Below are 12,404 nucleotides of genomic sequence, written 5' to 3'. Positions count from 1 at the left end.
CACGTTTTTAGGTGTCCAAATCACCAACAACCTGTCCTGGTCCCCCCATGCTGTCACTAGTTAAGAAAGCCCACCAACGCCTCTACTTTCTCAGAAGACTGAGGAAATTTGGCATGTCAGCTACAATCCTCACCAACCTTTACAGATGCGCCATTGAAAGCATTCTTTCTGGTTGTATCACAGCTTGGTATGGCTCCTGCTCTGCCCAAGATTGCAAGAAACTACAAAATGTCATGAATGTAGCCCGATCCATCACTCAAACCAGCTTCCCATCCATTGACTGTCTAACTTCCCGCTGCCTCGGAAAAGCAGCCAGCAAAATTAAGGACCCCACGCACCCCGGACATTCTCTCTTCCACCTTCTTCTGTTGAGAAAACGATATACAAGTCTGAGGTTACATACCAACCGACTCAAGAACAGCTTCTTTCCTGCTACCATCAGACATGATGGTACAGTGGCACAGTGGTTGGCACAGCTGCCTCACAGCACCAGGGATCTAGATTCGATTCCCGGTTTGATCACTGTGTGGAGTTTGCACGTTCTCCCCATGTCTGTGTGGATTTCCTCCAGGTGCTCTGGTTTCCTCCCACAGTCCAAAGATGTGTTGATAAGATGGTTTGCCCTTTAGTGTCAGGGGGACTAGCTAAGGTAAATACATGGGGTTATGGGGGTAGGGCCTGGACAGGATTGTTGTCGATGCAAGCTCGTTGGGCCGAATGGCCTCCTTCTGCACTGTAAGGTTCAATGATTTGAATGGACCTACTTCCCACTAAGTTGATCTTTCTCTACACTCTAGCTATGACTGTAACACTACATTCTGCACTTTCTCTTTTCCTTCTCTATGAATGGTATATTTTGTCTGTATAGCGCGCAAGAAACAATCCTTTTCATTGTATACTAATTCATGTGACAATAATAAATCAAATCAACGCAAGCAGCAGAGTTTTGGGTAATTTCAAGTTTATGGAGGGTAGAATGTGGGAAGGAGGCCAGGAGTGCATTGGAACAACCAAGTGGACCAGGGTTTCAGCAGCGTATGAACTGAGGTGAGGTGGAGTCAGACAATATTAAATAGGCCTGGCCTTGATGGATATTTATGTCTGGAAGTTATCTCGGGGCCAGGTTTAAAACCAAGCCTAACACCTGATTTCACCCTCAGATGGTTGCCAGGGAGAGGGATGGAGTTAGTAACTGGAGAATGGAGTTCTACGGAGACCAAAGGCAATGACTTCTGCCTTCCCAATATTTAACCGGAGGAAATTTCTACACATCCAGTACCAGATTCACACAAGGAGAGGGAGCTAAGTGCTCAAATTTATCATTTATCCCCAATCAGTGTACCCAGAAGAGCGAAGTGTAGGTGCAGTGTTTGAGCCAACACTGGAATACCAGAACAACAAAAAGTGTTGCGAATGTTTTGCAAAGAACAATAATTGCATGATTCTATCAAAGTCAAAGGGAAAGATTCACATTGATATTGTGCCTTTTGTATCATTGGGACACCTTTATAGCCAGTGAAGCCACTGTTGTGAAATTGGAAACACTCCATCCATTTGTGCACAGCAAGATCCCACAAGCATCAGTGTGATGGTAACCAGATAATAAATCTGATCCCTTGATGTCATTGAGTCAGAGACATTTACAGCACAGAAAGAGGTCCTTCAGCCCACTTTGTCTGACTTGGCCATCAAGCACCTATTTATTCTAATCCTATTTTTCAGCACTTGGTCCGTAGCCTTCAATGCTCTGATGTTTCAGGTGCTCATCTAAATGCTTCTTAAATGTTGTGAGGGTTCCCACCTCCACCACCCTTTCAGGCAGCGAGTTCCAGATTCCCACCACTCTTTGGGTGAAAAGGATTCTCCTCAAATCCCCTCTAAATCTCCTGCTTCTCACCTTTCCAGATGTCGAGGAGCATTTGCTTGCTCTTCTGCCAATGGGGAATGGAATGTTTTACATCGGTCTGAGAGGGAAGAGGAACAGGATCGCAGGGGTGCAGCTCATGGGGGTGTGGTGCACGTGTAAAGTTGGTATTGGGTGAGAGAATGAAATGAACCATCGCGAATTGGCAGCACGTTTAAAGTTTATCAATGTCACATAGTCGGCTTACATTAACACTGTAATGAAGTTAGTGTGAAAATCCCATAGTCGCCACACTCCAGCGCCTGTTCAGGTACACTGAGGGAGAATTTAGCATGGCCAATGCACCTAACCAGCACGTCTTTTAGACTGTGGAAGGAAACCAGAGCACCCAGAGGAAACCCACACAGACACGGGGAGAACGTGCAGACACTTCACAGACAGTGACCCAAGCCGGGAATCGAACCCGGGTCCCTGGCACTGTGAGGCAGCAGTGTTAACCACTGTGCCACCGTGCAATTCTTCCTTTTCACAATAGTCGATGAGGAAAGAAGTGGGATTGGGAGTGAAATGGACTTCCAATGTGTTATGGCCTGTCTTGTGCCACCAACCAAATGGGAATTGTATCATCATCTGATCCCTTTAAGTAACATGGTGTTATATTTCGTATGCTAACACTCCAGTGAAACATTTTGGGATATTTTAATGCCTTAAAGCCATTGTTGATATTGCCCCCCTCACCTGGAAGAGCTTTTGATCATCAAAATATATACTGTTTGAAAGAAGCAGAGCTGCTTTACCTTTTAATTCATTTTCAATGCATGAGCAGCGCTGGCTAGTCTTAACATTTATAGCCCATCCCTAATTGCCCCTAGAAGAGGTGGTGGTGAGCTGCCGCTGCAGTCCATGTGGTATAGGTGCACCCACGGTGCTGTTAGGGAGGCAGTTCCAGGATTTTGATCCAGTAACAGTGAAGGAATGGCGACGTATTTCCAAATGAGGCTGGTGTATGATGTGCAGGGGAACTTGCAAGTGGTAATGTCCCTGTGCATCTGCTGCCCTTATTCTTCTAGGCATCTGAGGTTGCAGATTCGGAAGGTGCTGTTGGAGACACTTTGGCAAGTTGCTGCAGTGCATCTTGTAGATGGTACACGTGGCAGACACTGTGAACTAATGGTCGTTAGGGTGTACCTTAAACCACTTCTCAAATATTATTTACCATTCGTGTCCTAATGTGTTATCAATGAATTAATGTCCTCTCATAATTGCCCAGTTGTATGTAGCAGGGGTATGTTGGTAATCCTGTCTGAACTGCAATGGGGCAGGCTAATGTAAATAGCCTTTACCTGCTCTTTTTGCAGTCTTGTGGAGTCCGTGGACCATATATATGTCTTAGGCTGCACTCCCTTTTCCGTGATCTGAAAAACCTTTTATTAATATTTTGTTTGCACTTCAGTCCCACGTTGTGTGTGTGGGGGAGGGGTCATCCGACCTGACTGTCTGCCCCTCTACCGTGGCTACATTCGCGTCCAGGTGTCCCTGGAAAGGGAGCATGCGGTGTCCACAGGCGCCATTGAGACCTTACGTGCCCGTTGGGGCCCACAGGGGCGTATTATTGACCTTTTAATCACATTTTGGTTTGGTGTTTTAAGTTTCCTTTACACTTTGATTTTTGTTTCGAGCGGACCCCCCCTTAAGGGGCTGCCCCTTTTACTTTGTCCTTCAGTTTATTTGATTTGCCAAAAATATTGGCACAGCTTCTGATCGAATCCTGTCAGACAGAGGGATTTCGTCTTGGGAAAGGGTTGGGTTGTGTACTGGGGGAGAATTGAGTAAGGTCCCACGCCTCGGGCTCTTCTGCAGTAACCGAGCGGACAGGTGAAATAACTTATTTGTAAAAACTCTATAAATTTGAGAGCTAAATGCTCTCATTCACCTTCATCCCCCTTCTGCCCATTCCTCCCGCCCAGGTTATTTATAAAACACCTGAACCCCCCCAATTATATTCCAGCCTGTAGTTATCCATATATAAACCACCTGAATTCTTTGTACTTATGTACTGGACATATGTGAAATCATGTTCTTAACACTGATGCTGCAGCTTAATACTGCACCTTTATAACTTAATATCCGATGTGTCTTCAATGTGGCCAGCACAGAATGAAAGTCACCTGTTTTCTCCTTCTCCCCTCAGGGGCTGACCTGTGCTGCCTGTAACCAGCTCTCGACATGGACAGTAATTGAACAATGGGCATGACGTGCTTTTGTGTGGACGACCTCGATGCTAAACTCTTCGAGTAACAAGACCCATAAGTGGCAGCCCAGAAATGTCCTAATTGATTGTAAACTGTCAGCCTGCACTCGTTTTCCCTGGGGCAGGTGTGGAGCTCGCTGCACGATGCAGGTAGATTGCCCTGTCGCGACGGAGCGCTGATCTAAAAGCACCTCCATGTACTCCGATCACTCGACGCCTATCATGACTTGTTGACAGATTGCAACATTCCTGAAGTGAAAAGACTGAGGCATTCCAGGTTCATCATTGACTGTACCAGTCCGTCAACATGGCTTTGCTTTGATAGCACGTGAGACCCCTCCAGTTGAAGAAAAGACATGAACCCTTTTACTCAGCCGTAGAAAGTATTTTGTTTTTGTTGTCAGAATTTTAGATGCATATTTTTAGTTGCTTGCCTTTTGTAGTCTTTTGCAATTACAGATCTTATAAAGGAGAGTAAATGAACCACTGCCCATCTTTCTTGGAACTGTCAAATTGGCATGCCATTTTCACCATTCTTTAAGGACTGTATGGTGTCAGATGCCTGGGTGAGGTGGGGTATCCGTCAGTAATAACACTGGCTTGTTGCAGCAGTTTATAGATGTGTTGGAAGAATAGGACTCTTGTTGACGTTCAAAGAATCTTTTACGAAGAGTAGAACTGGACTCCTGCACGGTGATTTTACAGCACTTTTGATCAAACTATTTGGATTCGTTGCTGAATTGTTAGTAACTCAGCCCAGGGTTTAACCACAGCAGCCAATGGAGGCACTGGAAGCCGATGATATCAGCCCTGCTCTGGAGGCCACTGAGGAGTTCTTTCTGTTCAGTGGCATTGACGACCAGATAGGCCGTGAGCATCTCCCAAAACAGGAGGTGTTTGGCATCCAGGAGGTCCCAGTGATCATCGGGCATGAGGTCCTCAAGGTGAGGGGTGAGAGGTCACACAAGAGAGAGGGCGGTGGCAGGAGCACGCCTCAGAAAATGAGCAAATCGGAGTCGGCGAAGCAAATAGAAGTCAGGAGAAACGCACCCACCAGCAAACCAGTTCGTGTGGCCAACGGACCGACACAGCAGCGGGCCGAAGGTGTGGGCACTGCGGGCTCCTTCACCTCGAACAGCTGCAGCACAGCTCACGCCAGGCCAGGCAATCTGGCTGAGGAATGGGCACCCAACCGGCCGCTGCTCTTCGGAACGCAATCCGACGTTGTGCAGTCCCACTGCCGGCCGCAATCTGGGCCGGTGCCAGCCCACTGTCCACTCGATTCGGAGATACCTCCCTCCAGCGTCTCTTTCTCACCCTCGTTTAGCAGAGGTGGAAACTTTGCAACCACCACTCAGAGCCAAGGCGGTAAGTGCCACACATATTGCAGCTGATCTAACTTCCTGTCAACTGCACAGATTGCTAGTCATACTGCAGATCTGAAGTCTAATGGAATATTGGTCTAGAGTGGACTGTGAGGCAGCAGTGGGGGTGGCACGGTGGCACAGTGGTTAGCACTGCCGCCTCACAGTGGCAGGGACCCGGGTTCGATTCCCGGTGAGGGTGACTGTGCAGAGTTTGCACGTTCTCCCATGTCTGCATGGGTTTCCTCCCACAGTCCGAAAGATGTCCTGGTCAGGTGCATTGGCTATGCTAAATTCTCCAGTGTACCTGAACAGGCGCAAGAGTGTGGCGACTGGGGGATTTTCAAGTAACTTCATTGTAGTGTTAATGTAAGCCTACTTGTGGCCCTAATAAATAAATAAACTAACCACTGTGCCATGGTGAGTGGCAGATTTCCTTCCCTAAAAGACATTACTGAACCAGATGAGTTTTCACACAAATCGATGAAAGCTCCATGATCCCCATTACTGAGACTAGCTTTTAATTTCGGATTTTATTAATTGAATTTTAAATTCTATGGTGGGATCCAAACCCATGTCCTCAGAACATTAGCCTGGTTCTCTGGACTGCTAGTCCAGTGACATTACCGCTGCTCTACTGTCTCCCCCGAAGTCTACTTTCTAATTACACTGCAGTTTAATAGCAGGGGGCCCTGCTCACAGGAATCTTATGAGGCAAGTGGAGACCTCGGGTGGCACAGTGGTCAGCACTGCTGCCTCACAGTACCAGGATCCCGAGTTCGGTTCCCGGCTTGGGTCACTGTCTGTGCGGAGTCTGCACGTTCTCCCCATGTCTGCGTGGGTTTCCTCCGGGTGCTCAGGTTTCCTCCCACACTCCAAAGGTGTGCAGTTTCGGTGTATTGGCCATGCTAAATTGCCCCTTAGTGTCAGGGGGACTAGCTAGGATAAATGTATGGGGATAGGGCCTGGGTGAGATTGTGGTCAGTGCAGGCTCGATGGGCCGAATGGCCTCCTTCTGAATTGTAGGGATTCTATGAAAACGCTGCAGGTTTCCTCCGGCTGCAGGTTTCCTCCCACAGTCCAAAGATGTGCAGGTTAGGTGGATTGGCCACGCTAAATTGCCCCTTAGTTTCCCAAGTTAGGAGGATTAACAGGGTAAATATGTGGGGTTGTGGGATAAGCCTGAGTAAGAGTAGGTGCAGACCTGATGGGCTGAATGGCCTCCTTCTGCACCTTAGGGATTCTGTGATTCCATGATATTGGAATGGAAGTTGCCCTCATTTTGGTACATTATGTCAGGGTACAGACTTTGAACCATCAGACAGAGGCTGTTTAAATGAACAGTTAACTTGGAATTGGGGTTAAAATGCCCCCGCTGTTAGAATCAGGGGAATGTAATCAGCTGAGTGAGGATATAGAGCGTAGAAGGAGCAAATGATGACTGCAGATGCGCAGTCATAGTTCTGACTGCACTGGAGCCATGAAATACATCACGTCTTTCCACTTTTGTCCAGCTGGGTGGGACTGTTCTCACATGGTTCCATTCTTATCCATCTAATCATAGCCACAGAATCACTTGCAGTGGCCTCCCTTCTTTTGCCCACACTGTTACCTCTGGTGTTTGCCAAGTATCAATCCTTGATTTCCCCCCCCCCCCTCCTTTTTCTCATCTACATGCTGCCCTTGAAGGCGCGACATTAGTTTTCGTATGTACCCTATCTCCACCTCACCACCACCTTTCCTGAATCCTCCACTCTAATTGGATTCAAGTGTCTGCTCGTGATGCCCCAGCCACCATGAGTGTGGTGCAGTTTTGCTCTTTTCCCGCCCGACAGTTTTGTATGTTTGTATACCTTGCTCGCTAGCTTTCCACGTTTTGTTCAAATTTGTTTTGTCCTTCTAATGCTGCAATTGTTTGGCGAGAGGAATGGGATCTTGAGGTTGCACTCCAGGAAATGAACAATTACCTGTCTCATTGAGCACAAGAGGTCCGAACCATTCTAACTGAGAAAATATTTTTCTAGCATTTTCTTGATTCAGAATGCACCTGGGCAGAGGGATCAGGGTGTCCATGTTCGTGAATCGCAGAAAGTCGGCATGCAGGTGCAGCACGCAATAAAAAAAAGTCAAATGGAACATTAGTACTTATTGCAAAAGGAGTGTAAAAGTAGAGAAGTGTTGTTGCAATTGGATACGGTGTTGGTGAGACCACATCTGGAGTATTGTACCCAACTTTGGTCTCCTTATTTGAGGATGGATGTGGTGGCATTGGAGGCAGTTCAGAGGAGGTTCACTAGATTGATTCCGGGGATAAAAGGGTTGATGTATGAGGAGAGATTAAACAGTTTGTACTCACTGGAGGTTAGAAGAATGAGAGGGGATCTGATCGACGTACATAAAATTTTAAAAGGGATTGATAAAGTAAATGTTGACCCAATGTTTCACCTTATGGGGCAATCTAGAACAAAAGTCAAAAGCAAAATACTGCGGATGCTGGAATCTGAAACAAAAACAGAAAATGCTGGGAGATCTCAGCAGGTCTGACAGCGTATGTGGAGAGAGAATAGCTGACCCTTCATCTCGACTCACAACGTTGGCTCTCTTCTCTCTCCACAGACGCTGTCAGACCTGCTGAGATATTCCAGCATTTTCTGGAACAAGAGGTCACAGGTACAGGTTGAGAGGCGGTAGATTTAAAACTGAGATGAGGAGGAACTACTCGTAGAGGGTGGTGAATTTGTGGAACTCGCTGCCTCAAAGTACGATGGAGTCTGAATCATTTAAATGGTTTCAAGAAGGAGATAAATATATTTCTAATAAATAAAGGGATATGGGGAACAGGTGGGGAGGTGGATTTGAGACCAGGGAGAGATCAGCCACGATCTGATTGAATGGCGGAGCAGGCTCGAAGGACTGAACTCGCCGACTCCTGCTCCTAATTCCTGTTCCTTTCTCTCCCCCAGTGATGGGTGGAAAAGTAAGACAAACAATATCTCATATTAGGAAGATAGAGGAAAAAAGGCCTGAATGAGGCCTTTTCTCATACAACAATCCCCCTCTCTCGGAGAAAGCATATTGGTCTTGGTGATTTCAGATCCTTGAAATGCCATTTCCAGTCAATAAAAGGAGGAGAAAAATAGGCCACTGTGATCAGTAGCCAAGTTAAATGCTTCGGAGACTGAACATAAGCAAATCTGTATTATTGGATTAATAGGGAAAGTGCAGTGACAAAACATACCTCTATGTCCATTGAATGTAATGATCTTTAAGTATGAGAGATACTATTCAATGGCAGGCGCTTTCACTTACAGTATAAGGAGCGAAAGGTAGTCTTCATCTCCACAGCCTGAAAGGAAAGCAATTTTTTGCTGTCTTATCATTTGTAAGAGGCGAATTGCCAACAGGAGCTTATATTACAAAGAATTAAACAGTTGCAAAAAATGGGAATTAGCTTTTGCAACAATACGTATTTATGTATCACCTTTTATTTAGTAAAATAGTCCAAGGTACTTCAAGTAAGTATTTTTTTAAATTGACACCAAGCCGAGATAGAATAGAATCATAGAATCTCTACAGTGCAGAAGGAGGCCATTTGGCCCATCAAGTCTGCACTGGCAACAATCCCACCTATGCCTTATCCCTGTTGGGATAGCTATCCGAGAGCGTGTTGGAAGAGAGAGTTTTTAAGGAGCTTCTTACAGGGAGAGAAGTGGCAAGATTTAGGGAGGGAATTCCAGAGTTTAGGATCTTCCGCAGGTGAAGGCACGGCTGCCAGTGGTGGGACAGGTGAAATCAGGGGGGCACATAGTGGCCAGCATTGGAGGAGCATGCCGCAGGGTGGCAGGACTAGGGAACGTCGCAGAGGCGGGAAGATTGCCAGGCCGTGGAGGTGTTTGAACACACTGGGAAGGAATTGAAAACTGAGCCATTGCTGGACTGGAAGCCAGTGTAGGTTAGTGAACACAGGGCTAATGGGTGAATGGGGACTGGTGTATGTTAGGAACATGAGGGGCAGAGGCAGCATTACCCCACCATGCACCCACCCTTAAAAGAGCAGCATTGGGTTTGTGAGAATGTTTCTCTGCTTTCACTTTTCAATAATACAATTCTCTCAAAAATACATTTTAACATAAAAATTCCAACCCCAAATCAATCAGACAAGCCAAAGCCTTGCACCAAAACCGATTCCTCCCTCCAAAATTCTACACTTTCTTTTCAAAGCCTTATTCTGATTTTAGCAAATTGTTTTTACTTAAGACTGGATGGCCAAATGGTTTTTGTGAAATCAGAGGACATGAGTTTACTTATTATTTATTGGTGTCACAAGTAGGCTTACATTAACACTGCAATGAAGTTTACTGTGAAAATCCCCTAGTCGCCACACTCCGGCGCCTGTTCGGGTACACTGAGGGAGAATTTAGCATGGCCAATGCACTGAACCAGCACGTCTTTCAGACTGTGGGAGGAAACCGGAGCACCTGGGGGAAACTCACGCAGACAACGGGAGAATGTACAGACTCCGCACAGACAGTGACCCAAGGCTGGGAATCGAACCTGGGTCCTTGGCGCTGTGAGGCAGCAGTGCTAACCACTGCGCCATCGTGCCGCCCCGAATGAAACATAAAAGTTTACCTTAAGAATATCGGTGCTGCCCACTGTGATGCAGAGTCATACAAATGTGCAGTCTTCTGATCAGTGTCATGTTAGCTTAACCTCCGCCAAGTGTAGTAAGGGGTATCACGACACTTCATTTTGAAGGGATGGATCCAGCGGGGCTTCCCGTTCCTCATCATTGTTCAGTGACTCCTGGCTGGAAATTGAGCCATGTTTAATTTTATTTTTATTCATTCATGGGATGTAAGTAAGGCCAGCATTTGTTGCCCATTCCTAAATGCCCCGAGAGAATGCTGGTGAGCTGCCATCTTGAACTGCTTAGCTTTAACCAAACATATTGAGGTTTATAAAATCATGAGGGGCATAGATAAGGTGAAGAGCCAAGGTCTTTTCCCCCAGGGTAGGGGAGTCCAAATCTAGAGGGCATAACTTTAAGGTGAGAGGGGAAAGATTTCAAAGGGACCCAAGGGTCAACTTTTTATTATAGAATTATAGAAACCCTACAGTGCAGAAGGAGGCCATTCGGTCCATCGAGTCTGCACCGACCACAATCCCACCCAGGCCCTACCCCCACATATTTACCCACTAATCCCTCTAACCTACGCATCAGGACTCTAAGGGGCAATTTTTAACCTGGCCAATCAACCTAACCCGCACATCTTTGGACTGTGGGAGGAAACCGGAGCACCCGGAGGAAACCCACGCAGACACGAGGAGAATGTGCAAACTCCACACAGACAGTGACCCAAGCCGGGAATCGAACCCGGGACCCTGGAGCTGTGAAGCAGCAGTGCTAACCACTGTGCTACCGTGCCGCCCATTTCACACACAGGGTGAAATGTATATGGAATGAGCTGCCAGAGGAGGTGGTAGAGGCGGGTACAATTACAACATTTAAAGGACATTTGGACAGGTACATTGGTGGGAAAGGTTTAGAGGGATATGGGCCAAACGCAGGCAAATGTGACTAGTTCAGTTTAGGAACCCTGGTTGGCATGGAGGAGTTGGGCCAAAGGCCCTGTTTTTCTGCTGTATATCTCTGACTCAATGTGGACGATGCCCTACCAAAGCTAACCCATGGACTCTCTAATGGGTGGTGGAAAGGGGAGGTACTTGGGATTGAGCTCTGCCGGCATCTGTCTTATCCTAGTGTCATCCCCTCACCCCTTAGTCATAGAGGTTTACAGCATGGAAACAGGCCCTTCGGCCCAACCTGTCCATACTGCCTAGTTTTTACCATTAAGCTAGTCCCAATTACCCGCATTTGGCTCATATCCCCCTATACCCATCTTACCCATGTAACTGTCTAAATGCTCCATTTCCCCATATGCTCACTCACCTGTTCACCTTGGTGAATTGCTCATTCGAAGAGGCATTGCAGACACACTGGGCCGAAAGGCCTCCTGCGCTAATGGTTCGGTTAAACAATTAGTATCCTTTAACTAGATTGGTGACCTAACTGTAACGATACACGGCACGGTAGCACAGTGGTTGGCTCTGCTGCTTCACAGCTCCAGGGTCCCGGGTTCGATTCCCGGCTTGGGTCACTGTCTGTGTGGAGTTTGCACATTCTCCTCGTGTCTGCGTGGGTTTCATCCGGGTGCTCCGGTTTCCTCCCACCGTCCAAAGATGTGCGGGTTAGGTTGATTGGCTATGCTAAAAATTGCCCCTTAGTGTCCTGAGATGCGTAGGTTAGAGGGATTAATGGGTAAAATATGTAGGGATATGGGGGTAGGGCCTGGGTGGGGTTGTGGTCGGTGCAGGCCCGACGGGCTGAATGGCCTCTTTCTGTACTGTAGGGTTTCTATGATTTCTATATTTAACGTGGGGGAATACGGGGAGAAAATCTCAGCAGTAAAATCCCGCTGTGTGGAGGCTGCTGGCACTCTGGGCTGCAGTCCACCAACTGAGGCAGAGCTAACCCCTGCTGTCTTAGCTGGCACATGAAGAACAGTTTGGCAAAGCACCAAAGGGAGATTGGTCCTCGTATACAATTGCAGCCCAGTTAGCACTAAACAAAGATCCTGCATTCTGTGCCTTTCACAATCTCAATCTGCATTTCATTGTCTGTGCGGAGTCTGCATGTTCTCCCCACGTCTGCGTGGGCTTCCTCTGGGTGCTCCGGTTTCCTCCCAAAGTTTGAAAGACGTGCTGGTTAGATGCATTGGCCATGCTAAATTCTCCCTCAGTGTACCCGAACAGAAGCCGGATTGTGGCGATTCGGGGATTTTCACGGTAACTTCATTGCAGTGTTAATGTAAGCCTTCTTGTGACACTAATAGATAAACTTTCCTCCTATTCCGTTGTCCCT

At 47.1% G+C, this 12,404-nt stretch overlaps 1 protein-coding gene across 2 annotated transcripts in view; it reads left to right on the top strand.

Moving 5' to 3' along the window:
* Positions 1–12,404, top strand: part of plekhm3 (pleckstrin homology domain containing, family M, member 3) — a 150,607-nt gene that overhangs the window by 30,017 nt on the left and 108,186 nt on the right. For both annotated transcript variants that reach the window (XM_078228930.1, XM_078228929.1), the window contains exon 2: positions 4,056–5,483. In XM_078228930.1, coding sequence (XP_078085056.1) covers positions 4,895–5,483 — 589 coding nt within the window. In that variant the 5' untranslated portion in view covers positions 4,056–4,894. The remainder of the gene's footprint in view (positions 1–4,055; positions 5,484–12,404) is intronic.

Source organism: Mustelus asterias, chromosome 14 (genome assembly GCF_964213995.1).
Source record: "Mustelus asterias chromosome 14, sMusAst1.hap1.1, whole genome shotgun sequence".
NCBI classification, from domain to species: Eukaryota; Metazoa; Chordata; class Chondrichthyes; order Carcharhiniformes; family Triakidae; genus Mustelus; species Mustelus asterias.
This window is presented reverse-complemented; position numbering and strand designations above follow the sequence as displayed.